Source organism: Notamacropus eugenii, chromosome 4, assembly GCF_028372415.1.
Source record: "Notamacropus eugenii isolate mMacEug1 chromosome 4, mMacEug1.pri_v2, whole genome shotgun sequence".
NCBI classification, from domain to species: domain Eukaryota; kingdom Metazoa; phylum Chordata; class Mammalia; order Diprotodontia; family Macropodidae; genus Notamacropus; species Notamacropus eugenii.
The window spans coordinates 295,257,457-295,283,807 of record NC_092875.1 but is presented as its reverse complement, the minus strand read 5'-3'; the positions used below and the strand labels follow the sequence as shown (position 1 = coordinate 295,283,807).

Below are 26,351 nucleotides of genomic sequence, written 5' to 3'. Positions count from 1 at the left end.
GGGACCCAAGCTCAAATCCTAACTCCAATACTTAGGCAAGTCATTTAACCAATGAGTCAGAAAACAACTAGATGCTGCCAATAACTTCTGATTCATCTTTCCCAATTCCCCGCTCTCCTTTACCAATTCTCCCATTGCCTGTCTCATCCAGTTGGGCTGCTTCTCTTGCTGTCTCAATCCATCTAACCTGGATCATGTTTGGTTTCCATGCCTGTCTGTTCCTATGGATTTGGCATTTCTGGAAACCTCATTCCCATTCTCAATAAAGCAGAATACTATCCTCCTAGTACTTCTGTCCCTCTCACCCCACACAAGAGTTACTTTACCCCTTAGTCTCAGCTACTCATCTCTGGCTACATAGTGGAGAAGGCTTTGGCACTATTAAGACCCCTCTAAAGTATTTGTTTCGGCTGTGTATAGAGGAGTGTTACAGAAGAAAACTCTGTTAGTGATTGCATGTCAGTATATAAAGGTTGTAACAAAAAATATAAAGATAAAAGAACAGAATCAAAGTTGTATCTTTTGATTTAACTTTATGAAAAGGGTTTTAAGGTAAAGTGTCAAGTCAGATTGCATACTTTCGTGAAACTGAGACAGTTTTGGCATCAGATATGAAGACTGGTTTTCTCTGCACCTCAGGTCCTGACCGCTCCTTTGCCTACACTCTGTAATCTAGTATCTTTCCATCTGTTAGCCCTGGATCAAACTGAGGTCAGGGCTTAACTCTTGTACAAACAATATGCTTTTCTGAACCTGAGCACTACCCACCTTCTACAGCAACCTTTGGCTGCTAAGTCTCTTTTCTCCTCCCCTCTCTTCATTTTCGGTCAATTACCAACAAAGGCTTGCTTTCTCATTCTTTAGAAGATCCTCTGAGTATGAATTTTCCTCAGTAAATGTGAGGGACCTCTGTCCCTGATTTAATACAGGAAATTTAGAAATGTATGTAAGTGTTGTAGCAAATACAAAAGATCAGGCAACTCTGGTGCCCATAAAAAGGAAAGCATATTTAGAGTCAAATCATACTGCATAGACAAAAACCAATTTATCAAGATATGGCTGTGCCAAAATCAGCATAGGGTATTCCATGGAGAGTTGTACATTATTATTTCATTCTTAATTAAGTAGAAGGGGAAAAGAAATGATCAAAAACATAGGGGGAAAGAAGACTTGAAATACCTTGAAATCTACCATTTACCCAGAGATAAAAGTATGTAAATTACTTTTTAAAAAATGAGCTGATATAGGAAGCTACTTTTTAATTTGGGGGGAAAGAACAGTATCATTAATTAAGGTCCTTTGCTGTGGGCTCCCTCTTCTCACCTCCTCCTGATGTCACAACCCTGTGATCTCAAATCCTTTATTCTAGTCTCTGATGAGGGGATAGCCCTTCACCTCACCAAGAAACACCACTCTACACATACCCTTCATCCCATTTCTTCCCATTTTTTGTATCAGATCACCCATGCTGTTCTCTCTCTCTCTCTCTCTCTCTCTCTCTCTCTCTCTCTCTCTCTCTCTCTCTCTCTCTCCCTTTTCTCTCTCCCCTCTTTCTGTCTCTCTCACCTTCTCAATCTTGCCTCCTTCTTCCTCTCTCCCTCTCACATTTTCAATCCCTCCCCCATCTACTTGCTCTTTCTCTACTTCCTACCTACATACCCAAGTATCCACCATCCTTAAAAAATTTTCACTAGATCATATTCCCATGGGCTTACATTCCACATTTTCTCTCCCTTCTCTCCCAAACCCCTTAATAAAGTTATTGGTATTTTTATTTGGGACAGCTAGGTGACATGGTGGATAGAGTGCTGTGCCTGAAGTCAAGAAGACTCATCTTCCTGAATTCAAATCTCACCTCAGATACTTACTAGTTGTGTGACCCTGGGCAAGTCACTTAGCCCTATTTGCCTCTATAAAATAAGCTCAAGAAGGAAATGATAGACTATTCCAGTATCATTGCCAAGAAAACTCCAAAATGGAATCATGAATAGTCAGACATGACTAAAAAGACTAAACAACAAAAACAAATTTCTACTTTGTCAGCTATCATTCTCTTTATGATCTGGCATCTAACCTCATTACTCCACTAAGCCTCATCTTTCTTGGTCCCCCTCCTCTTTTTCTCTATGCTCTCTCCCTTCAGTTACATCTCTTTACAAATGATTCCCAGAGAGAGAGAGAGAGAAAGAGAGAGAGATGTGTATATGTATGTAATGTACATACACACACACATCTCCATCTGTAGTCCCTTTCCTGACCTCCAGACCCACATCATCGCTACTTATTGGACATTTCAAAATGGATGCCTCATGAGCATCTCAGATTTAACATATCCCAAACAGATATCTCTCATATACATCCTCTTTACTCACATAACTACCACCCTAGTTAAGGGCCTCTTCACTTCTCACCTGGGCTTTTATGATAGTCTCTTATTTGGATTCCCTGCCTTGTTTCTCCACACTCTAATCCATCCACCATTGAGTTACCAAAGTGACTTTTACAAAGCACAGATCTAACCCTGTCACCTCTTCCTCAACTCAACATAACTCCAGTAGCTCCCTATTGCCTCTAGGAGAAAATTCAAACTTCTTTGTTTGGCATTCATGCTACCTCTTGAGAATCATTAAATATTACTCCTCTCCACAAACTCTGCAGTCCAGTCAAAATAACTTACTTGTGGTCCCTCGCACATGATATCCCATCTCCCTCCTTTGAACTGACTGCTCCCACGTCTGGAATACTTTCCCTCCTCATCTCTACTCTTCAAGAGTCCTTTGCTTCCTCCAAGTCTCAAGTTTCACTTCCTAAGAGAGATGGTCTCCTCAGTCCCTAGCTCGTTCTTTCCAAAAGTTATCTCATGCTTACTTTGTGTCATTTATATAATATATGTGCATGCTTCCCCTGGCTTATATGCATATAAGCTCCTTGAGGGCAAGATTATTTTGTTTTTTTCTTTATATCCCATAGACTTTATACAGTGCCTTGTATGTAATAGGTGCTTAATAAAATGGTTATTGATTAATTACTTGACATTAATTTAAATATTTGAACATTAATAGCCTAGAATTCATACTTATCCTGAAATCATATTAATTTTATTGTCATTTTACTTTATATTTAAAAATATATATACCTCACAACTCAAAATCTGGAATATCAGTCCCATTCTCAGCACAATACCCTTCACTCAGAAACTTAACAAATGTCCTAATTGAATCAAACGTTTAATTGCTTTTTTCCTCTATTTCAACATGCCTTAATCTACAACAAATCAATGTGTGACGGGACAAGTTAGAGTCGATCCCTGTCCATCGCAGGACGCCACACTGAGAGCCTGCCCAAATAACCTGGGGGCTTGTCAGTGGGGGTAGAACTAGATGGATTCAGGAGGAAGGGTCTTGTCTTTGTTGGCAACGTGGCAGTTCTTTGTCCAGTTCTGGATGTCCAGTGGAGAAGACACCCATATAAGGAATAGTGTTAGGTGATAGGTTCAACGTATAGGCTTAGGAATGTTCACGTAATTAAGACTATATATGCATATGAGCTAGCTGGAATAAACGGAGTTCTCACCACCTTGTCTCCCGCCTCATTTCATTACTCACTAGATCAAGGCCTCTTGCTGGACAAAAGCCTTGGGTCAGGGTTTAGGGATTCCCGTAATGGTCTAGGGGACCCCAACATCAATGAATATACCTTTTAGGGAGGTATTATGATGTAATTTAAAAAGAATGAAATTAGGGACAGTAAACCTAAAGATCTGGCTTTATTACTTATTAACTGTGGTGACTTTGGATAAGTCATTTCTGTCTCAGCTTCCTCCCTGTTAAATGGGGATAAGAATACTTATACTACTACCTTGTAGAGTTTTTATAATTATCAAAAGAAAGGAAGCATCTCAATTACTTGCTATCAGCATATTATTAATAATAATAATACCATTTATATAATACTTTCAGATTTACAAAAGACTTAAACAAATATTGTCTCATTTTATCCTCACAACAACCCTGGGAGGAAGGTGATATTATTGGCCCACTTTCCAGATAAGGAAATCGAAGCAGTCAGAGGTTAAGTGCCTTTATTGAGAGTCACACAGCTAACACGTGTCTGAGACCAAATTTGAACTCAGCTTTTCCTGACTCCAAGTCCAGCACTCTATTCACTGTGCCACCTAGGTTCTAACCATAAAGCATTCTATATGAGTCTGAAAAACAATCTACTCCAATGATTTTTGCTTTAAAGTCCACGTTTATTGGCCAGTTACACTTAAAGGAGTTACATTGAGAATATTACCTTGCATCTCTACTTCTGTTTGTAGATGTGTGCGGTTTGTGTTCATTCAAAGTGATAACAGAAATAAGAGTGGCTGAGGACCATATCTAATCCATAAGTTATTGTCAGTACCCAGAATCACCAAAATTTGCACAAGAACTTCAGAAAACAGAACCAAAACATGTAAGAAACTGAGATTATAGAGAAGAGATGTCAGCAACCAACTTGAGATGAAGTTCCTTCTTGGTCCCTTCAATAATTTTCAACTTTTGAGCTTTCTAGGACTTTTTGAAATTGAAAACAAAAAACTGATGACTCATCAATGTGTATTGTTGACCAACTAAGCCAGGATCAGAATGATGAATGTAAAGAAAGTAAAGAAAGTGTCTGGTAACCAAGGGCATTTGAGTAACAGTTTGTATAGGTGGCTGGTATTTGGGTACTACAGATGTGCAGTACAACTTTGGGCTTTCCAGTGTGGAAGTGCCTTTCTATACTATAAGAAATGAATAGCACTTGTGGTCATCTAGTTGACTGATCTCATGGAAATGTCCTCCAGATTAGCACTAGGGAAACCAGTGCTTAACTTTTGTCTGTCCCGAACTGTATCAGTTGAGCAGTGCTAGATGAAGAGCGACATCTTGTGGCTATTTTAATCGGTCAACAAGTTACTTTACAACTAAAGTGACATCCCAGATAGGGATCCATGGCATCATCTTGGCACATGAAGGACTGAAAGTTTTTCCTAAATCTTTATTGGTCTTGTCTTTGCTGTATTAATAATAAAATCTGGAAGACTAGCCTGCACCAAACTACTGCTCCTTGTCCTAGCCAAGGAATTCGTTTCAATGAAAGTTTCCTCCTGACTTTTATGAAAATTCAGTTGTGTTTTGCCATTTTGAAGTCCCCACTTTTAACATGACAGTGATCTGAACAGCCAAGAAATACCGTAAACAATTTGCTAATGCCTGCAATGATGATTACATTATAAATACATGCAGTGAGATTTTCCAGAGGCAAATCAATGCAGATACACCACAGTATAATACATTCCAATACAAAGCACAAACATAATCAAAGCTGCCAGCACATTAATATTGCTGGATTAAGTTTACTCTGGAGACATTATTTAGCTTTTGTAAATGGAGCGCATCCCGTTCATCCAGATCTCCCCAACTGTTGGATCATGCCTTGGAATTACAGAAATGTGTTGTTGTTGGTTTTTTTACCATTGACAACAAGTTATTGTTTTCTAGGTATGACTGTTTCCTATTAATGAAAAGGAAGAGAGAGGAATGAGTATATTCTTTGGCCATTTCTCCAAGGCCAGCCTGAGGCTGACATGGGGCAAGTTTTTCACAGAAACTTCCATAAAGTTCCAATAAGTTCCATAAAGATTAGCTAGTCTCATCTCTTCTTTTTAAAGATAACTGGGGCTCAGAGAGGTTAAAAATGTCAAAGCAAAGGCAAAAACTCAAATCTTCTAAGTCTAGTCCCAAAATTCATTCTATTACACCAAATTGTCCCTTTCTGAATACTGAAGCTCACTTCAGTTCAGATTTCTTGTATTTATTCATGGTATCTAACACAAGAAAAACCAAGAAATTTCCCTAAGCCTCTCTTAGGTTCAAGTTTGGAAAGTAAGACTGCTTTGCTTCATCACTAATGGCAATACAACCCTTAAACCGGCATGATCCACTGTTTTTCTAGGCAAGAAGAATATACTCTGATAATCTTTGCCAAATTTCCAACTGGAAAAGCAATTGACATTATTAAAGATTCAAATGTATCTTTTAAAAAACTAACCAGATTTTAATGCAATACCATAGAGGTAAATTCCAGACTTTTCTCCAAACCCCTACCTTCAGAAATACTTCCACCCTTATCACAAGCCCAAGAGCTCCAGTGAGAAATCTCAGTAACTGTTTTATTTAGCAAGGGGACAAGCAATGGCTCTGGTGGACTAATATCAGAATAAACTGCTTGTCCCAACATTCTACGTGGTGGCATTTGTATCTTTTTCTCCTCTTTCCCTCTTATTTCTTCCTCTTTTTTTCCCCTCTTGTCCTGTTTCTGCCTTAGGCCTACCAGTGACACAAAAGGGTACAAGTGAGTATTCATTAGCATCCCTCCAAACTAAGGAAATGGATGCCTACTGGCCTAGAATACTGGAGTGAATTTCTAGCTTGTATGGATAATGTCCACTGATGTCATGTGATATTGCAAGGACCAATGAGATCAGGTTCAGCACTTTGAGATGCTCAGATAAAGGAATGCATGCAAGCACAGGTTACTGCAACTGGCTGCTTACAATAATAAATGCCATAAATAATTCAGCAACACATCTTTTTATTTGTGCAGCAAGGGAGAATCACTGTCTTGAAACAATAGTTTAGCTGTATAAGATATCTTTTATATAAATTCACCTTGCCCATTTTTTTTAAAGATGGATTAATTCAAACAAGTACTCAAAATTTACCAAAGCACAGACACACATAAAAAAAAATTCCTGTAGCTTGCCCTCAACTTATGAGCTAGCCAGACAACAAAGGAAATTAAATCAGCACACTTTCCTGCTCACTTGGGATAATTCTTTACCAGCCCTAGGAGAGTGGCAAGTGTCAATTGGAAAGGCTGCATCAGTTGCCATAGCCAACGTAGCACAAGCCTAGAAATAATTTTGTCTTGCTCTCAGTGCTAAAAACACATTGCCAAATCTCTTTCTGAAAAGCACAAAAGCAAAATATCCCATTCCTGCAAGCAGACCAACCACAAAGGTGGTGCCAAGAACTTTTGGGGCCCTTTTCTTGGCCACCCGGAACGCTGTTGGCAGCACTGCCGAGATTAATATATTGTTGACATGTCCTAAAACCTTGTTAAATGTTTTTCTCTTCAAGACACGCTCGTAATAGGTTTCCAAGTTTGGTCGTTTTCCGTTTCCCCAGTTTCTCCTTGCAAACCCCAGGAACTTCAGTCGATGCAATGTGACAGCAAGCGATACGTCTGCCAATGTGAAAGATTCACCACAGAGCCAAGGCTGGCAGCCCTCCTCTAATCAGAGAAAAAGACATGGAGAATTAGGTGCAAACACTATACAGGAAGAACCCAGAGGAGATTTGCTGCCTGACTGCGTTATCCCCTCGTCTTTAAGAGTGACCACAAAGCTATCCGCATTTAAAAGTGCTATCTTACTCCTAATGAAACAGGCATGGCCAAGTTATTTGATGCTTAAAAAAAATAAAGCAAAAACTAATTTATTCTAAATTAAAGGGATTTTTGTACAACAGCTGCTAGCTGCCCGGATCTCTGGATGAAAGCTGAAGCCCCCTGATACTTAAAATCTGACGGTTCATAAGGGACCCCAAGTGGTTTAGGGCCCCCAAGAAGCAGTGTGATCCCCAGACACTCCCTACTCATTCTAGTAAACAACAGGTGTGCTTGAGGTTAACAAGATCAGGTTCAGCCTTCAGCTAGTCAATGACATTGTTACTGATTTTCTTTTCAAAGCAGGGACACTCTGTTACCTAGTGCAAGTTTGAAAGGACAGAACTCTCATTTAGAGACCCCCAGCATGCTGCAAAGATGGGACTAACATATATGAACACATGGGAACTGTTTTATTCATAAAGCTCAGCCCACACATGTTCACAACTAACCCAAAATTTAGATTTTTCTATATTATGCAACTGATAGGCGACTCAAGATGTGGAGACTAGATCAACTTCAGCAGCAGGAAGATCTAGACCCAAGTATTGCCTCTGACACACAGTAACTTTGTGACTATGGATCAGGCTCTAGTCAACTCTTAAGACAGGGATCTACACACTAGGTCCTGAGGGTCAAATCTGGCTCACTCCCTGTTTTTGTACAGCCTAAACTAAGAAGTGGGTTTTACTTTTACATTTATCAATGCAATAAAACTTTATTTTAAAATGTAAAAAACATTCTTAGCTTGCCACCCATACAAAAAACAGGCTGAGTGTACTACTCTAAGACTGAAAATACAGAATAGTTGCTGATATGCATTGAGACAAGAGATTTTCACACTGGGAGTCCCCCACATTTATGAAATCACAGATCCAGACACCTTCCTTTGTCCCCAAAAAAGATACACATGCTTGCTGATTCATATGATTTTCTCACCTGTGCTTCTTAGGGCAGAAGCCATGCCTAGACAGGCAAAATGAAAAACAACCTTTAGGCAAAGGCCCAGATTAATCCCCAGGAATGAAAGAAAACATTGCTACTAATTTGAAAGGGAACCATGAAATCTGAATGCTATTGATTGCCTTCTCTTTCACTAGAAAAAACTGGTCCATTCTCTCAAATACCACCTGAGTGACCAGTAAGCAGCTGATCTGACTGATCTCGTTTGAGTTACCGAGGTCATAATTAAAATACGAACAGAAAACATGGGGAAAATGTTTGAAATGAAATCTTTCAAGGTGAGCATGATAGCACTGGCAGGAAGGGACAGGAGAGACATATAAATCAGCACTTACCTGGGGTTTCTTCATTTCTCCTTTGCAATTCAGTTTCAACTTGATCCAGAACCTTCTCAAGCTCATCAAGTATTTTCTTCAAATATTTTACATTGTCATGATCCAGTAGTTTTGACTAAGCAAAAAAGAAAAAACATTGAACATGTTCAGTTTCTGTGAGAGATACAGTGCAAAGTCCACATCTTATGAATTTTATTGAATTATGAATTATGAATCTGCACATTACTCTAAAAGGCAGCAAGAGGAAATAGACTATTTCAGGGGAAAACACTATTAAGAGAAAACTTTATATTAGAAAAGGTCCTCATAAGTAATTTCCTTTTCTCAGGAGCAGTTCCAAGCAGGGGCAAATGACTACAGAAAGGAAAGGATGGAGACGAGCCAATAGACAAAGGCATCAGAATGACCATTATATCCAATCTAAAGGACAGTCTACATAGGGATAAAAACCACTTTAGGCCTAGATATATATTCAGGGAGAGTGTACCAGTAATTATGGTTCACTGATTTAATTTAGCAACCATTTATTGAATGCTTAGTATTTATAAAGTATTGTACTAGGTACTGTGGGGATACAAAAATGAAAAATGACAGTTCTTATAATTTAATAGAGGAAAAACAACATGGACACAAAATTAGGATACTATAAAATAGAAAATGATGAAAGCAAAGAAGAATTTTTCCCCAAAAAATACTCAGTATGTATGCATATATAGATATAGAGAGAGAGATACAGAGAGAGAAATATATAGATATGTAAGACAGATCATTTCCACCTGGTTAAAAAAAAGTAGTGATTCTTTTTTTGGGAGGGGGGAGTGTTAGGAAAACTAGGGGCCACAGTTTGGCATAGGACTTAGGTTAAGATAAAAGACTATTATGATGGTGATGAAAATGTTTTCCCAATAAAGTGGAATTGAAAAGGAGAAAGGAAAACAAAGAGAGAAGATAAGACAATGTAAAAAAGATCAGGAGAAGTTGATGATCAATCCATCTGATGAGATCTAGGGGTTGACCTTTGTTGGGCTGGAGTATTTTGTGCAGAGTTGGAAATGCACACTTGGCTTTTTGTTGAGGGAGAGCACCTTGTTGGGAGGACACAGTGAATTATTCTGGTTCCCAATGACTGTGCCTCCTGATGATTAGCAACAGACTGGGGCCAGGGAAGAGGGGATGAAAGACTCCTCTTGGAAGACTCCCAAGGAAGGTAAGGAAGAAAGGAGAGAAAGACAAAGGGAAGGGAAGAGGAATTGAAGAAAGAAAGAAGAAAGTGTACGTTAGCACCATGCAACACTAAACGACAGCTGGGAATAACCCTGGGTGACTCACTTTAAGACGCTTCTGCTTTGCTATGTATGCATCCTGAAGGTCTGGATTTTCTTGAGCAAGTTTCTTCAGTTCAGACTCAGTATTCCCTATTTGGCCTGATGTTGGGAGCATTTTCCAAAAACAAAACAAAAACAAAGCTTTTTCTCAGAACACAACATGACACAGCATGGTGTATCTATAAAGGTTTCAATCAGATAAAAGTAAATTTGTTCAATCCAGTAAAACTGATAGTCTGCTTTTGAATCAGTTTCCCATAAAGTGTTTTACAAATATAATCATTCAGAAATAAGAAAGGTATAAAAAAGAGTAGAAAAGGGGTTTTTTTAAGCCCTTAGACTACCTCAGACTCTACTAACAGTGGATAAGAGGAAGTCTTCAGACAACTGGATCAGCAATATTTCACGTTCTCCCTAGGTTCTCTATCCAGGGAGCTATTCCACCCTTAGATACAAATTCTTTCCTGACTTCACACCCCAGTGAGAAGCAGGAAAATAAAGAACTCTGAAGATTACTGTAAAAAATATTAGAATATACCTACTCCTGGGCTTAAGACATAAAATCAGTATTTAAGAGCAGCGATAAAGTAATTCTAGAAATTATCATCATAACTGCATGTCCACAAATATGCAAGGCAAATAATATTAAGGTTCTGAAAACACATAGATTTAATTAGGAAGGAACAGGCAGAAAGGGGTGTAGTGGATAATATCATTATAGTGAATGATGTCAAGGAAATAATCTACCAGCACTCTGCCAATTGCATGGCCAAGGCTTATGGAAGACAACACCATAGACTTTAAATTTTGTCTGGACATGAATAATCTCTCAGGAGGGATAGAGACTTAGTCTGTCATTCCATTGGTATAGAGAATGCCTAGGTGAGGAAATTCCCTCTACCAATGCAGTTTTATAATCTTAGAGAGTTGCCTGGGGGAACTCAGAGATTAAATAACTTCCCAGGATCTCACCGTACTATGTATCAGAGGCAGTATCTGAACCCAGGTCTGTCTGGCTTTAAAGTCACCCCGCTGGTCCCCATTGTTTCTTAAAGCATGAGCAAAATTTTTTATAATCTTATGCCCAAGTAAAGAAACATCTCTTTATAATCTTAAAGATACTGAATCAAAGGATGAGATGAAGCTGCAAATGAGGGGAAGTACTGCATAGGGAAAACTAGAGCAAGAAGTTAGGAAGATTAATAAATCTAAAGAACATTCATGAAATTAATAGACATATTCAAAGGAGAATCACTGAGGCTTGACATTCTCCTCCAGAGTGTTTGGGGGGGGGGGGGAATATCAATAAATAAATTATCAAAAAATACATAGGCAAATAAAAATAGCTTTTCATTTTCCTATCTAGAAGCAGCATGGTTTCCATTAATTTCTTTAGGTTAGTATTACCTAGTATAAACATAGTCCTTTGTTGTAAAGTCAAGCTCTATTGAATATAACAGAATAAGTCAGATATTCATTCCTTATAGATCATTACACTTGAGATCATGAAGAGGTTGTAAAATGTACCTGAAATTCCATAGCTAGACAGTGGAACAAGAACCCATCACATTACTTGTCCAATCCCTTTTCCACTCCATCAATGTACCTTACCACAAAGGACTCCTTTTTGTGATGTAAGTAGCTTTGACCTCCAAAATAAAAGTGGGGAATTGGGCTAATTAAAAAAACAATTATTTACTTAATATAAGGCACAGATTGAACTTGAAGCATCTCTTTTCTATGACAAACTTGGGGTTATATGTGAAACAAATTGAAAAGCCCTACCCATTATCATATAGAAATCAGACAAGTGAGTTATAAAAGAAATGTGAGACAAATCCCAAGGTTCCAACTCTTTACATACTGCGAATCCTTGTAGTTGCATAAGCAGGGATCATAGAATCCACTGTCAGTTCTGGGTGTAAGATACAGCCATGTGTATAGGCATCCATAGGCAAGGAGTCAAGGAGTTCTCTGTAGTGCTGAACTCGTGGGTAATACATGCTTTCTTTTTCAGGTATTAACCTGGGTGTCTTTTCTAAAATATTCATGCATAAAAAAAAACAATAAAATTAGGCAGCATGACAAAATAGAAACACATTATGATAAAAATTATCAGTACCACTTTAGTAGAATTGAGATGATAATAAGTATGTTTTAGGAAGTAAGGACTATAATTGTAAATCATGGGTTCTTAACTAGGCAATTAAAAATATGAAGGTGCATTATATACAAGGGCACTGATATGAACACAGTGATGAACACAGATGAGAGGACCACCAATAGAGGGAGGTTTTCTTCAAAATTTTTTCATGTAAATTCATTATGCATGAGGTTAAACCTACAAGGAACAAGAAGGTTCTTGCTCCACAGAAGTTGCTACTTGTAACCGTTCTTTCCCAGGAACTGTCCAAAATTTCAAATATGAGAATTGGATTCATCATATATTCTTTATCTGTGGAGTGCCCCCTTCAAATCTGACCCTCCGCCACTCTGCTACTCTTTATAATGGATATTTGACTAAAGGTAGCAACAGGTACTAAAAAGATGTCAACCAGATGCAAAAGGGAATCTCATTCAGGGTCCATTTCAGAGAGGTATACCAGGATAAGTAATGACAGTAACAGGCTGGAAGGGTCTGATCTCTGTCAACAATCAGTCAAACAGGACTGAGAAAATTACCTATTGTGGAAGCTTCCATATAATCCTAAATCTACCCAGCTCCAAAGTCTATTGTCCATGTGATAAGTCACAATCCAGAATTCCTTGAGGGTTCTCTTAAAGAACATCTGAACTGGATATGTGAGTTTAAGTCAATTGTGCTCCTTTGCCCCCTTGCAAGGGCATAGCCACAGGAAAGCAAATTCAGACAATGCATGTCATAGAACTAGGATGTTAAAGCAGCTTCTGTACTCTCTAGGGGCTTCCAGAGTTTTGGAAGTTTGTGAGCTAATGACTGCTAGGGAGATTTTCATTGTTTTATGCATTATGTGCTAGCTATTTATTTGATTATTTATTTATTGATTGATTGATTGATTGGATTATTTGAGTCTATATTGAGTAGAATTCACCGTATGCATTATCCAAGCATGTTTGTCAATTTCTATGGAGAGCCAACCCCATTATGCCAAAACCACGTGACTAGAACTCTTTGAAGTATATTATGTTCAAGAAGGAGCTATGGTTTCCTAATAGATGGGGTTTCAAGAACTAATTTCTGATTGGGTAAATCTAAAAATCCACACATTCTTTGACAGTAAATTGGTACTGCCCCATAGAGAGAGGCAAAGAGAGAGGAGAAAAGATAGCTAACTTTCTGAGAAACATGAAGAATATTCCTACTTTGTGGAGCCCGATAGTCAAAGTCAGAGGAAGTATCACACTCCGCACAACCCCGAACTTCAAAACATAATAGGATCAATGACTGGTTGTCATTGTTTACATGGCAGCTAGTTAAGGTTTATATTTTTCTCAACTAGACATTCATCATTCATTCATTAAACTTTAGTGTTTGAGACATTAGGCATTATTGAAGTTTGCTCTTCATTTTACAGATAAAGAAATGGAACCTCAAAATGGTCAAAGGATTCTCCCAGGTGGCATAGCTAGTTAGTAGCAGAGACAGGACCTGAAATTTCTAAGCGAGTACTCTTTCAAACACACATCATGCCTCTCATGAGATGTTTTTTAAAGGGCACAAGTTCCAGAGACCATCCAAGGAGAGGGAAATAGAAATCATGTGACTTCATAATTAAAAACGAGTCCCTACAGGATTCACAAAAGAGTAGAGAATAAGTAAAGCACTGGATCTCCTTAGCCAACTCCATAGTCATTCCTGTTTCAACTGATCCTTTATTACTTTAATGAATGACAAAGTTCTTTACTCCTCTCCAGGCTGCAGTTCTGATAGTACAGGCTTTCTCTACCATGCCCTTACCAGGGTGCTTCTCCCCTTTACAATTTCCTTTCATGTTTTGTCTTCCCCGATTACAATGTAAGTTCCCTGAGGACAGGGACTATTACTCTTTCTGCCCAAAGTGGGCAGCTAGGTGTCACAGTGGATAGAGTGCCAGACGTGGTCATCAGGAAGACTCCTCTTCTTGAGTTCAAATCCAATCTCAGATACTTATTAGCGATGTGACCCTAGGCGAGTTATTTAACCCTGTCTGCCTCAATTTCTCATCTGTAAAATGAGCTGGAGAAGGAAATGGCAAACTACTCCAGTATCTTTGCCAGGAAAACCTCAAATGGGGTCATGAAAAATTGGGCATGACCAAAAAAGTGATTAAACAAGAACAAATAATATTCCCAAAGCTAAGTACAGTGCCAAGCATTTTATAAATGCCCAATAAATGCTTGTTGTTTGTTGATTTGATGACTCCTTTATAACTAATGTCAATTACATACAAAACTTCAAAAATATGTATTAAGTACTTACAATATATTATTCATTTAGTTGAGATTTTGAAAGCCTCACACTGGTTCAGAAAATGTTGAAAATCCAGTATCAGACAATCTCCACTGAGCAACAAGGCAAAGTCCCATGCCAGGTCAATAAACAAAATTTCCAGGGGGCAATAGGCTGTTTTTCTTCCTTTCTCCTCCTACATCTACAAAAATGCACACTCCTACACAAAATGCTAGAAAAATACTTAACTCCCCCCTCCAATCCAAAACTGGCTGCCAGCATAATTTTACCAAGGAGGAAACTTCCAATGCACAACACTCTCCAACAAGCCTTGATACAAGAGGCAGTAAAACACATTTCTTCATTTTTTTATGTTACCCTATAAGCACTCAACCTCCAGGTGACTCATCTGCAAAACTTTATGGCCATATTTCAATACTCAGCCTTCAAACTTTCTACAAACGAACCAGCACTTTCAACATCCCTGACTACTTATTCAGGATAAAAGTTTCTTCTGGCTTCAATGATAAAAAATGGCACAAAGTAAAAAAATCTCTGCTTGATTTTTCTCCCTGCCTCTAATTTCTTTCCATTCCAATACATCCAAATACATCCACCACACAGCTTCCAAAGTACATAAAGTACAGATCTAATCACATCATTTCCCCCACTCCTCAATAAACTCAAGTGGCTCCCTACTACCTCTGGTATTAAATTTGAACTATTCTGTTGGCACTTACAACTCTTCAAAACCAAGTATTTTCCCACCTTCATAACTTTTTACACATGAACTCTGCTATCCAGTCATACTGGCCTACGTGCCTCAGGCTCACACGTAAAGCTCTACATTCCATCTCTGTGCCTTTGCACTGACTATCCCCATGCCAAGTGTGCTTTCCCTCAGCTCCTTCTCTTAGAATCTCTGGTTTTTGTCAAAACTCAGTTGAAATACCACCTTTGCAGGAGACCTTTGCTGATTCCCACTCCCTCCTCAAATACCAACTAAAACAAACCATCCCATTTTTGTTAGGAAACTTTTCATAACAAATCTAAATTAATCTCTTTACAGCTTCTCCCCATTGTACCTAATCCTACTCTCTGGAGCTAGAAAAAACAAATATTTTTTTCCTATCCACATTATGGTCTTTCAAATTTTATTAAATTTCATCTTAAATTAAGCCCCAAAATTCTAGTCTGTAAAGAATCTTGACACTGTCATTCTTTGAGTTAGATAACCCTCCTGACTTTTGATTTGTTAAGGATTATATTTATATCATTATCCAATCAATGACAAAAATTAGAAGGGAGTTGGAAGAGAGAGAGAGAGAGAGAGAGAGAGAGAGAGAGAGAGAGAGAGAGAGAGAGAGAGAGAGAGAGAAAATTTTAAGCACAGATCACTGGGTCAAACCACTGGAGTCTTCCTTCCTGAATGACATCAAACTTTGATTACTCTTAGTATCGACACTCATCCGATTCCAAATACATTTAATTGTGTTGTAGTCCAAACTGCATTTCTTCATCTTTACCACAAGAATACCCTGAGAGATTTTACCAAATACTTTGCCAAAATCTAAGTAAATTATATCTACAGTAAATACTCTTAATCTGGTATGAATTTTTCATGCTGCATCTATGTGATCATTGCCTCCTTTTCTAGATATTCATTACTGATACTCTTTAACATTATAGTCTAGAATTTTGCTTGGAACTAAGGTCGAATTCACTGACCTATAGTTTTAAATACCATCCTCTGCTTTTTTTCTCCAAAAAAACTCAGGACAAAGACTTAGTTTTTTAGCATTGTGAAACTTTTTTTTCTCTCTTTTATATTCTGTTAAAAGAGCTGCCTCACCAAACAGAAAAGATGGGGACCGAAATACTCAGAAATGAAAATAATGTAAAATTATATATTGGTTTTTAAAAATTAAGAAACTCTAGAAATTTGCCTCTTTCTGATATTGGGAGACTTCTCCCATTTTCCACAATCTTTCAGAGACCAGTGACAATAGATCAGCAATCAAATCTGCCAGTTCTTTCAGAACCCAAGGACATAGGTCATCTGAATAAAGTAACTTGAATTCATCAAGGGAAATTATTTGTTCTAATGCTATCTCCTTTTTTTATCTTGGGCATTAATTTCCAACTAGTCATTTTTGTTCTGCTTGTCATCCAAAGACCACTTTTCTTGGCATAGAAAATAGAAGCAAATAGCTCTGCCTTCTCTAGATCATCAGTTTCCATTGTGATACATACCTTGAACAGCAATCCTACCTTTCCTTTGATCCTCTCTTGACCAATAAAGTTAATGTTAGCAAATGGAGGCACCTTCCAACCCATATGGACCCTCCAAACAAACTTTCCCAGGATCAAGTCACCCTATGTGTCTATATCCAATCAAAATCAGAGTTTACAAATGTCCACCAGTGATTTACATTTATAAATAAGAGGACACAATTGGATCAAATCATAGTCACTCAATAAGCATTACCAAACACAGTGTTAATCATAGACATTTAATGAAACAAGATGATAAGAAAAACAGAAATAAATCTTTCTCTATCCATTAATCTGAGTCATATTCTTCCACAACTAAAAAATTAATTGAAATAATCATTTTAGCAAGATAGCAAGACATAAAGTTAAGCCACATAAATCATCAGCATTCATATATGTCACAAACAAAACTCTGCAAGAAAGATAATTTTTAAAAACCCACTTAAAATAACTCTAGACAGTATAAAACCTTGAGTATATCTGCCAAAATAAACCCAGGAACTATATAAACAAACTTATTTTTAAAAAATTTACACAATAAAATCAGATTTAAAATAATTGGAGAAAGATTAATTGTTCATAGATAAGCAAGGCCAATATAATAAAAACAACAATTTTACCCCAACTATATATTCAGTGCCATCACAATTAAATTACCAAAAAAAAAATTTTACTGAATTAGAAAAAATGATAACAAAATTCATTTGGAAAAACAAAAAGTCAAAAATATCAAAGGAAATGATAAACGATGTAAAAGGTTTAGCAGTACCAGATCTTAAACTATAAGGCAGTAATTACCAAAACTATCTGGTACAAGAAATAGAAAGGTAGATCAATGGAATAGACATGCAATTTATAGCAGCATAAACATAATATTCTTATATTTGACAAGTATAAAGACAAGATTTTGGTAAAAAAAAAAAAAAAGAATTGTTGGGAAAACTGGAAAGCAGTGTGGCAGAAAGTGGGTATGGACCAATATCTTATACCATTTACCAAGATAATGACAAAATGGATATATGACCTAGATATAAAGAGAGATTTTACCAGAAAATTTGAAGACTATGGAACATATTACTTGTCAGACTTATGGATGAACAATTTATTGTTAAACAAGAGATAGAGAACAGTTAGGTATAAAATGGATAATTTCTATTATATCAAATTTAAAAGGGTTTTTACAAATAAAACAAATGTAACCAAGATCAAAAAGAAAGCAGAAACTTTATTTGACAGTTTTTCAGATAAAAGTCTCATATCTAAAATATATAAAGAATTTTGTCAAATCTATAAGAGTACAAGTCATTGTCCAATTGATAAATGGTGAAAGGATCTGAACAGGCAGTTCTCCAATGAAGAAATCAAAACAATTTATAGTCATGAGAAATGCTCAAAATCATTATTGATTACAAAAATGCAAATTAAAACAACCTTGAGATATCATATTATACCTATTACATTGGTTAAAATGATAGAAGGGAAAAGTGACAAATGCTGGAGGAGATGTGAAAAAAATTGGGACACTAATTCATTGTTGTGAATTGTGAACTGATCCAACCATTTTGGAGAGCAATTTGGAAAAAAAGTTGATATATTGTAACAAAAAAAAAAAAAAGTTCTAAAAAGCAGCTTTTTGTGGTGGCAAAGAACTAGAAATTGCATGAATGTCCATCAATTGGAAAATGGTTGAACAAGTTGTAATACATGATTCTGATGAAATATTATTGTGCTATAAGAAACTATGAAATCAATGATCTTAGAAAAAAAACATGGGAAAACTTGCACAAAATAATGAAGAGTGAAATGAGAAGAATCACATGAATATTATGTACAGTAAGAGAAATATTGTTTTAAGAATGACTTTAAATGAATAAGTTGTTTTGACTATTATAAATACTCAAATTAACTATAAAGGACATGTGAAGAAAGACACTATCTGCATCCAGAGAAAGAACTGATAAATAGAAGTATGTAGAGAATAATTTTACATATATATATCTTTGTGTCTAATGGTAGCCACTCTGGCAGGAAGGGGAGGAGAAATTTACATGATAATCTTGTTGTATATTTGAAAGGAATAGCAAGGTGTGCATAGTAGATTTGCAGTTCCATGTGTAGTCATATGCTTTGTACTATGTTGTGGAAATGTTTGTTTTATTCCATAAATTAAAAATAAAATTTAATAATAATTCAAAATATAGAGGTATTTAGATACAGCATTTCAGGATTGCATAGTCCTAACATCTACCAAACTATATAAAAAAGAATCCTGAGGGCAGAGCCAAGATGGCAGAGTAGAAAGATAGACTTGCTCTAGCTCTACCCACATAGCCCATAAAATACTGTAAAAAATGACTCTAAACAAGTTCTAGAGCAGCAGAAGTCACAAAATGACAGAGTGAAAGAGATTTCCAGCCCAAGGCAGCATGGAATTCTGATAGAAAAGATCTATTGCACTGGACTCACACAGCCCAGCCTTGGCCACGCAGTGCAGCACAGACAAGATTGAAGCAGGCTTCAGGGCATGGAATCACAGGTAGCATTTGTGGTTCCCAGATTTCTCAACCCACAAATGCCAAAGACAGCTTCAAAGGTCAGTGAGAAAGCTATTTCACCAGGGTGAGGGGGAGTGCCATCTGACCCCGGAGCCAGGGCAGCAACAGTCACTACAGCAGCAGCATCCACTTTTGGAGCCCTCAGCCTAAAGACCCTAGGGGAATCAAGCCACTGATCTGGATCTCAGTCTTGAGTGGTGGTCCTGGGGTAAAGAGGAGTACTGGCATGGTGGAGCTGCTGGAGGCTCTGGAAAGGCAACCCTACTCACAAATCCTGGGAAGAAAGAAGTACTTGTGGTTGCTCATAGACCAGAGCACAGGACAGGAGAGGAGGAAACTCTCCTCCCTTGATTGTGCCACTTTAGAGGAATTGAGAACTTACAGGTCCCTAGAGTATACCCACAACATGACAAAGGACTCAATAGTCAAGTAACTGACTGGGAAAATGCCCAAAAAGGGGAAAAAAATAAGACTATAGAAGGTTACTTTCTTGGTGAACAGGCATTTTCTTTCATCCTTTCAGATGAGGAAAAACAAAGCATACCATCAGAGGAAGACATAAAAGTCAAGGTTTCTACATCCAAAACCTCAAAGAAAAATATGTAATGGTTTCAGGCCATGAAAGAGCTCAAAAAAGATTTTGAAAATCAAGTAAAAAAGGTGGAGGAAAAATTAGGAAGAGAAATGAGAGCAACGCAAGAAAATCATGAAAAGTGAGTTAACAACTTGCTAAAGGAGACCCAAAAAAATGCTAAAGAAAATAACACCTTTAAAAATAAACTAACTCATATGGCAAAAGAGGTCCAAAAAGACAATAAGGGGAAGAATGCCCTAAAAAGCAGAATTGGCCAGATGGAAAAGGAGACCCAAAAGCTCACTGAAGAAAATAATTCCTTAAAGATTAGAATGGAGCAGATGGATGCTAGTGACTTTATGAGAAACCAAGTAATTATATAATAGAAGACAATGTGAAATATTTCAATGGAAAAACAACTGACATGGAAAATAGATCCTAAACAAGAAAGAGGTTAAGGAGGTAAATAAAACTCTGGATAAGGTAGATATGATAGATCTTTGGAGAAAATTAAATGGGAATAGAAAGGAATATACTTTTTTCTCAGCAGTACATGGAACATTTACAAAAATTGACCATGTACTAGGACATAAAAATCTCACAATCCAGTGCAGAAAGGTAGAGATAATCAATGCATCCTTTTCAGATCATAATGCATTAAAAATTACATGTAATAAAAGGCCATGGAAAGAGAAACCAAAAATCAATTGGAAACTAAATAATCTAATTCTAAAGAAGGGTTGGGTTAAAGAAGAAATCATAGAAACAATCAACAATTTCATTCGAGAGAATGACAATAGTGAGACAACATACCAAAACTTATGGGATACTGCAAAAGCAGTTATTAGGGGAAGTTTTATATCTCTGAATGCTTACATAAATAAAATAGAGAAAGAGGAGATCAATGACTTAGGCTTGCAGTTGAAAAAGCTAGAAAAAGAACAAATTGAAAATCCCCAAGTAAATACCAAATTAGAAATACTGAAAACCAAAGGAGAGATTAATAAAATTGAAATTAAGAAAACTATTGAATTAATAAATAAAACCAATAGTTGGTTTTATGAAAAAACTAATAAAATTGATAAACCTTTGGTCAATCTGATTAAAAAAAGAAAGAAGAAAACCAAATTACTAATATTAAAAATGAAAGGGGTGAACTCACCTCCAATGAGGAGGAAATTAAAACAATAATTAGAAACTACTTTGCCCAACTTTATGCCCACAAATTCGATAATCTAAACGAGATGGATGAATATTTTAAAAAATACAAATTGCCCAGATTAACAGAAGAGGAAGTTGAATACTTAAACAACCCCATCTCAGAAAAAGAAATTGAACAAGCCATCAATGAACTCCCTAGGGAAAAATCTCCAGGGCCAGATGGATTCACAAGTGAATTCTATCAAACATTTAAAGAACAGTTAATTCCAATACTACATACACTATTCTTGAAAATTGGGGAAGAAGGAGTCCTCCCAAATTCTTTCTATGATACAAATATGGTTTTGATACCCAAACCAGGAAGAGACAAAACAGAGAAAGAAAATTATAGACCAATTTCCCTAATGAATATAGATGCAAAAATTTTAAATAAGATTCTAGCAAAACGAATACAGCATCTTATCACGAGATTAATACATTATGATCAGGTAGGATTCATACCAGGACTACAGGGCTGGTTCAATATTAGGAAAACTATTAGCATTATCGATCACATCAACAACAAAGCTAACAAAAACCACATGATTATCTCAATAGATGCAGAAAAAGCTTTTGACAAAATACAACATCCATTCCTACTAAAAACATTGGAGAATGTAGGAATAAAGGGAACTTTCCATAAAATAATAAGCAGTATCTATCTAAAACCTTCAGCAAGCATTATATGCAATGGGGATAAGCTAGATGCATTCCCAATAAGATCAGGGGTGAAACAAGGTTGTCCATTATCACCACTATTATTTAATATGGTACTAGAAATGTTAGCTGTAGCAATTAGACAAGATAAAGATATCCAAGGAATTAAAATAGCCAAAGAAGAAACTAAGTTATCACTCTTTGCAGATGATATGATGATTTACCTAGAGAATCCCAGAGATTCAAGTAAAAAATTACTAGAATTAATAAACAACTTTGGCAAAGTTGCAGGGTACAAAATAAACCCACACAAATCTTCTGCATTCTTATATATTAGCAACAAAGTCCAACAGCAAGAGATAGAAAGAGAAATCCCATTTAAAGTTAGGGTAGACAGTATAAAATACTTAGGAGTCTACCTGCCAAAACAAACCCAGGGACTATATGAACACAATTACAAGACACTTTTTGCACAAATAAAGTCAGATTTAAGTAAGTGGAAAAACATTAGTTGCTCATGGGTAGGCCGTGCTAATATAATAAAAATGACAATTCTACCCAAATTAATATACTTATTTAGTGCCATACCAATTAAACTATCAGACAATTACTTTCTAGAGCTGGATAAAATAATATCAAAATTCATTTGGAAAAACAAAAGGTCCAGAATATCAAAGGGACTAATGAAAAGAAATGCTTGGGAAGGTGGCCTAGCACTACCAGACCTCAAACTGTACTATAAAGCAGCAATTATCAAAACCACTTGGTATTGGCTAAGAAACAGAGAGGTAGACAAGTGGAATAGACTTGGCACTCAAGATGCAGTAGGCAAGGAATATAGCAACCTTCTGTTTGATAAACCCAAGGACCCCAGCTTCTGGGATAAGAACTCATTGTTTGACAAAAATTGCTGGGAAAACTGGATAACAGTGTGGCGGAAATTAGGCATAGACCCATACCTGACACCGTACACAAGAATAAAGTCCAAATGGGTACATGGTTTAGGTATAAAGATTGATACCATGAATAAACTGGAGAAGCAAGGAATAGTGTATTTATCAGATCTATGGAGAAGGGAAGAATTCTTTACTAAAGGAGAGATAGAATGCATTATGAAATGCAAAATGGATAACTTTGATTACATTAAACTGAGAAGTTTTTGCACAACCAAACCCAATGCAACCAAAATCCAGAGGGATGTAGTAAATTGGGAAAGAATTTTTACAGCTAAGCTCGGGGATAAAGGCCTCATTTCTAGAATTTATAGAGAACTGATCCAAATGTATAATCATACAAGTCATTCCCCAATTGATAAATGGTCAAAGGATATGAACAGGCAATTTTCAGAGGAAGAAATTAAAGATATCTATAATCATGTGAAAAAATGCTCTAAATCACTATTGGTTAGAGAGATGCAAATCAAAACAACTCTGAGGTACCACATCACACCTATAAGATTGGCAAACATGACAGAACAAGAAAATGATAAATGCTGGAGAGGATGTGGGAAAGTTGGAACACTAATTCATTGTTGGTGGAGCTGCGAGCGCATCCAACCATTCTGGAGAGCAATTTGGAACTATGCCCAAAGGGCTACAAAAATGTGCATACCCTTTGACCCAGCAATATCACTACTAGGACTATATCCCCAAGAGATCATAAAAATGGGAAAGGGTCCCACATGTACAAAAATATTTATAGCAGCACTCTATGTAGTTGCCAAAAACTGGAAGTCAAGGGGATGTCCATCAATTGGGGAATGGCTGAATAAATTATGGTATATGAATGTAATGGAGTACTATTGTGCCATAAGAAATGATGAACAAGAAGACTTCAGAGAGGCCTGGAAGGACTTATATGACCTGATGCTGAGTGAAAGGAGCAGAACCAGGAGAACTTTATGCACAGCAACAACCACAGCGTGTGAGAGTTTTTTCTGGTAGACTTAGATTTTTGTAATAACACAAGAACTTCTTACCAAAAAAAAAAAAAAAATCCCAATGGAGGATCTCAAGGCAAAATGCCTGCCACACTCAGAGAGAGAAATATGGAAGTCATTCACATATTGTAGCAGATCATGTTCGTGTATGTGTATGTGTTTGTGTATCATGTTCTGATTTGTTATACGATTTCTTTCATTTATCTTAGTCTGACTACATAGCATGACTATAGTGAAAATATACTCAATAGGAAAGTATATGTAGAATCTATACAGAATTGTATGCAGTCGTGGGGAGGGAGGGGGGTAGTGGGGAGTAGGTGGGGAGGGATAAAATCGCAATTGTATGGCAGTGATTATTAAACATTACAAAAAAAAAAAAAGAAAATAGATCCAGGAGAGACAATTTTAAAATTATGGGACTACCTGAAAGCTGTGATCATAAAAAGAGCCTAGACATCACCTTTCATGAAATTATCAAGGAAAACTGCCCTGATGTTCTGGAACCAAGGGTAAAATAGCTATTGAAAGAATCCACTGATCACCTCCTAAAAGAGATCCAGAAAGGGAAACTCCTAAGAATATTGTAGCCAAATTCCAGAGTTCCCAATTCAAGGAGAAAATATTGCAAGCAGACAGAAAGAAACAATTTGAGTATTGTGGAAACACAATCAGGATAACACAAGATCTAGCAGCTTCTACATCACATTAAGGGATTGAAGGGCTTGGAATATGGTATTCCAGAAGTCAAAGGAGCTAGGATTAAAACCAAGAATCATCTACCCAGAAAAACTGAGTATAATACTTCAGGGGGGAAAATGGTCATTCAATGAAATAGAGAACTTTCAAGCATTCTTGATGAAAAGACCAGAGCTGAATAGAAAATTTGACTTTCAAACACAAGAATCAAGAGAAGCATGAAAAAGTAAACAGGAAAGAAAAATCATAAGGGACTTACAAAAGTTGAACTGTTTACATGGAAAGATGACATTTGTAACTCTTGAGACTTTTCTCAGTATTTGGGAAGTTGGAGGGATTACATACATACACACAGAGGGCACAGGGGGAGTTGAATAGGAAAGAATATCTAAAAAATAAAATTAAGGAGTAAGAGAGGAAAATATTGGGAGGGGAATGGGAGAAATGGAATTGGGCAAATTATCTCACATAAAAGAGTCAAGAAAAAGCTTTTTCAATGAAGTGGAAAAGGGGGAAGGTGAGAGAAAAAAAAATAAAGCTTACTCTCATCACATTTGACTTAAGGAGAGAATACCATGCACACTCAATTTGGTATGAAAATCTATCTTACACTACAGGAAAGCAGGGGAGAAGCAGATAAATTGGATGTGTGGGGGGGATGATAGAAGGGAGGGCAGATTGGGGGAAAGGATAATCAGAATGTATGGTGTGTTGGGGTGGGGGGAGGGGAGAAATGAGGAGAAAATTTGGAACTCAAAATCTTGTGGAAATGAACATTGAATATTAAAAATAAATAAATAAATTTTTAAAATAAAAAAAAAGAATCCTTAGAAATTTTTCTCCCATAAGAATAGCTTGTTAATTCTCAGAGCTTTGACTTGAATAGGAGGTAGGTGCAAGTTCCTCCTCAGAAAGTAATGCCTTGAACCATAAGTCAAGCTCTTTGAAACACAAAGTTAGAAGAGTTCTAACAAATTAGTGTCTTTGGGCTTAAATTTATTCTTTGAACTCATTTCATGTTTAGCAAGGGCAGAGTCTCTATCAAAAGTTTCATTGATTTAGGTTTACAAATTCCTTGTGGTTCTCTATTTAGTTTCCAATTACTAAATTTCATCTAGTCAACATCAATGTAGAAACTTCCCACAAACTGCTGAGGAATTTGAGTTTTTTAGGGGAAAGGAAAAGGGGTTTTTCAACCACAGGATTCTTCTAGTCTTCTGTGCAAATTAACGGGGGAGTATGGAGGAAGGCATACAAAGAAAGCTAAGTCCAAGAAGCAAGTAATTGTCTTTCTTCTAACTAGCCCAGCAACTACATTTAATACGTATATGTGTCTAGCCTTATCATTTCCAGGTTTTGAGTCCCATACACTCACTATTCTTTTTTTAAAAAAGTTTTATTGATGTATTTTGCTTTTATATCACCATAGTTTCTCCCAGTATTCCTCCTCATCCCATCTCAGACAATCATTGCATATAGCAAATAGTATTATTTTTCATGGACAAAAAAGATCATGCTATTAAAAAAGTTATGCCTCTCTCTGCTATGGGTAGGAGATGTATTCTTAACCAAGCAAGCGATAAGGGCAATTACAAAAGATAAAGTAGACAACTATAATTATATGAAATTTAATGATTTCGCATAGGCAAAATTTATGTATGTCAAATAAGAAAAGAAGCTATCAATTGAGGGACAATTATATGAAATTTATCTGACAAGAGCTTGGTATTCAGGATATATAAAAAATTAACAAAAAAATTGTATATGTATATACATATATAAATGTATGTCTGTTTCTCAATAGATAGATGGTCAGTGGGTATGAGCAAATAATTCTGGAAAGAAGACTTGCAAAGTATTAGTGAAATTATGAAAGAGTGATCTAAATTACTAATAAGAAGAGAAATGTACATAATAACAATTCTAAGTTTTCCCCTCATACC

General features: G+C 36.6%; 1 protein-coding gene across 1 annotated transcript in view; it reads right to left on the bottom strand.

The window, feature by feature from the left end:
* Positions 1–6,604: 6,604 nt before the first annotated feature.
* Positions 6,605–26,351, bottom strand: part of GDAP1 (ganglioside induced differentiation associated protein 1) — a 31,419-nt gene continuing 11,672 nt past the window's right edge. Inside the window, exons 3-6 of the mRNA XM_072604910.1 lie at positions 11,967–12,140; positions 10,107–10,201; positions 8,778–8,892; positions 6,605–7,326 (exon numbers count right to left, since the gene is read on the bottom strand). Coding sequence (XP_072461011.1) covers positions 6,944–7,326; positions 8,778–8,892; positions 10,107–10,201; positions 11,967–12,140 — 767 coding nt within the window. The 3' untranslated portion in view covers positions 6,605–6,943. The remainder of the gene's footprint in view (positions 7,327–8,777; positions 8,893–10,106; positions 10,202–11,966; positions 12,141–26,351) is intronic.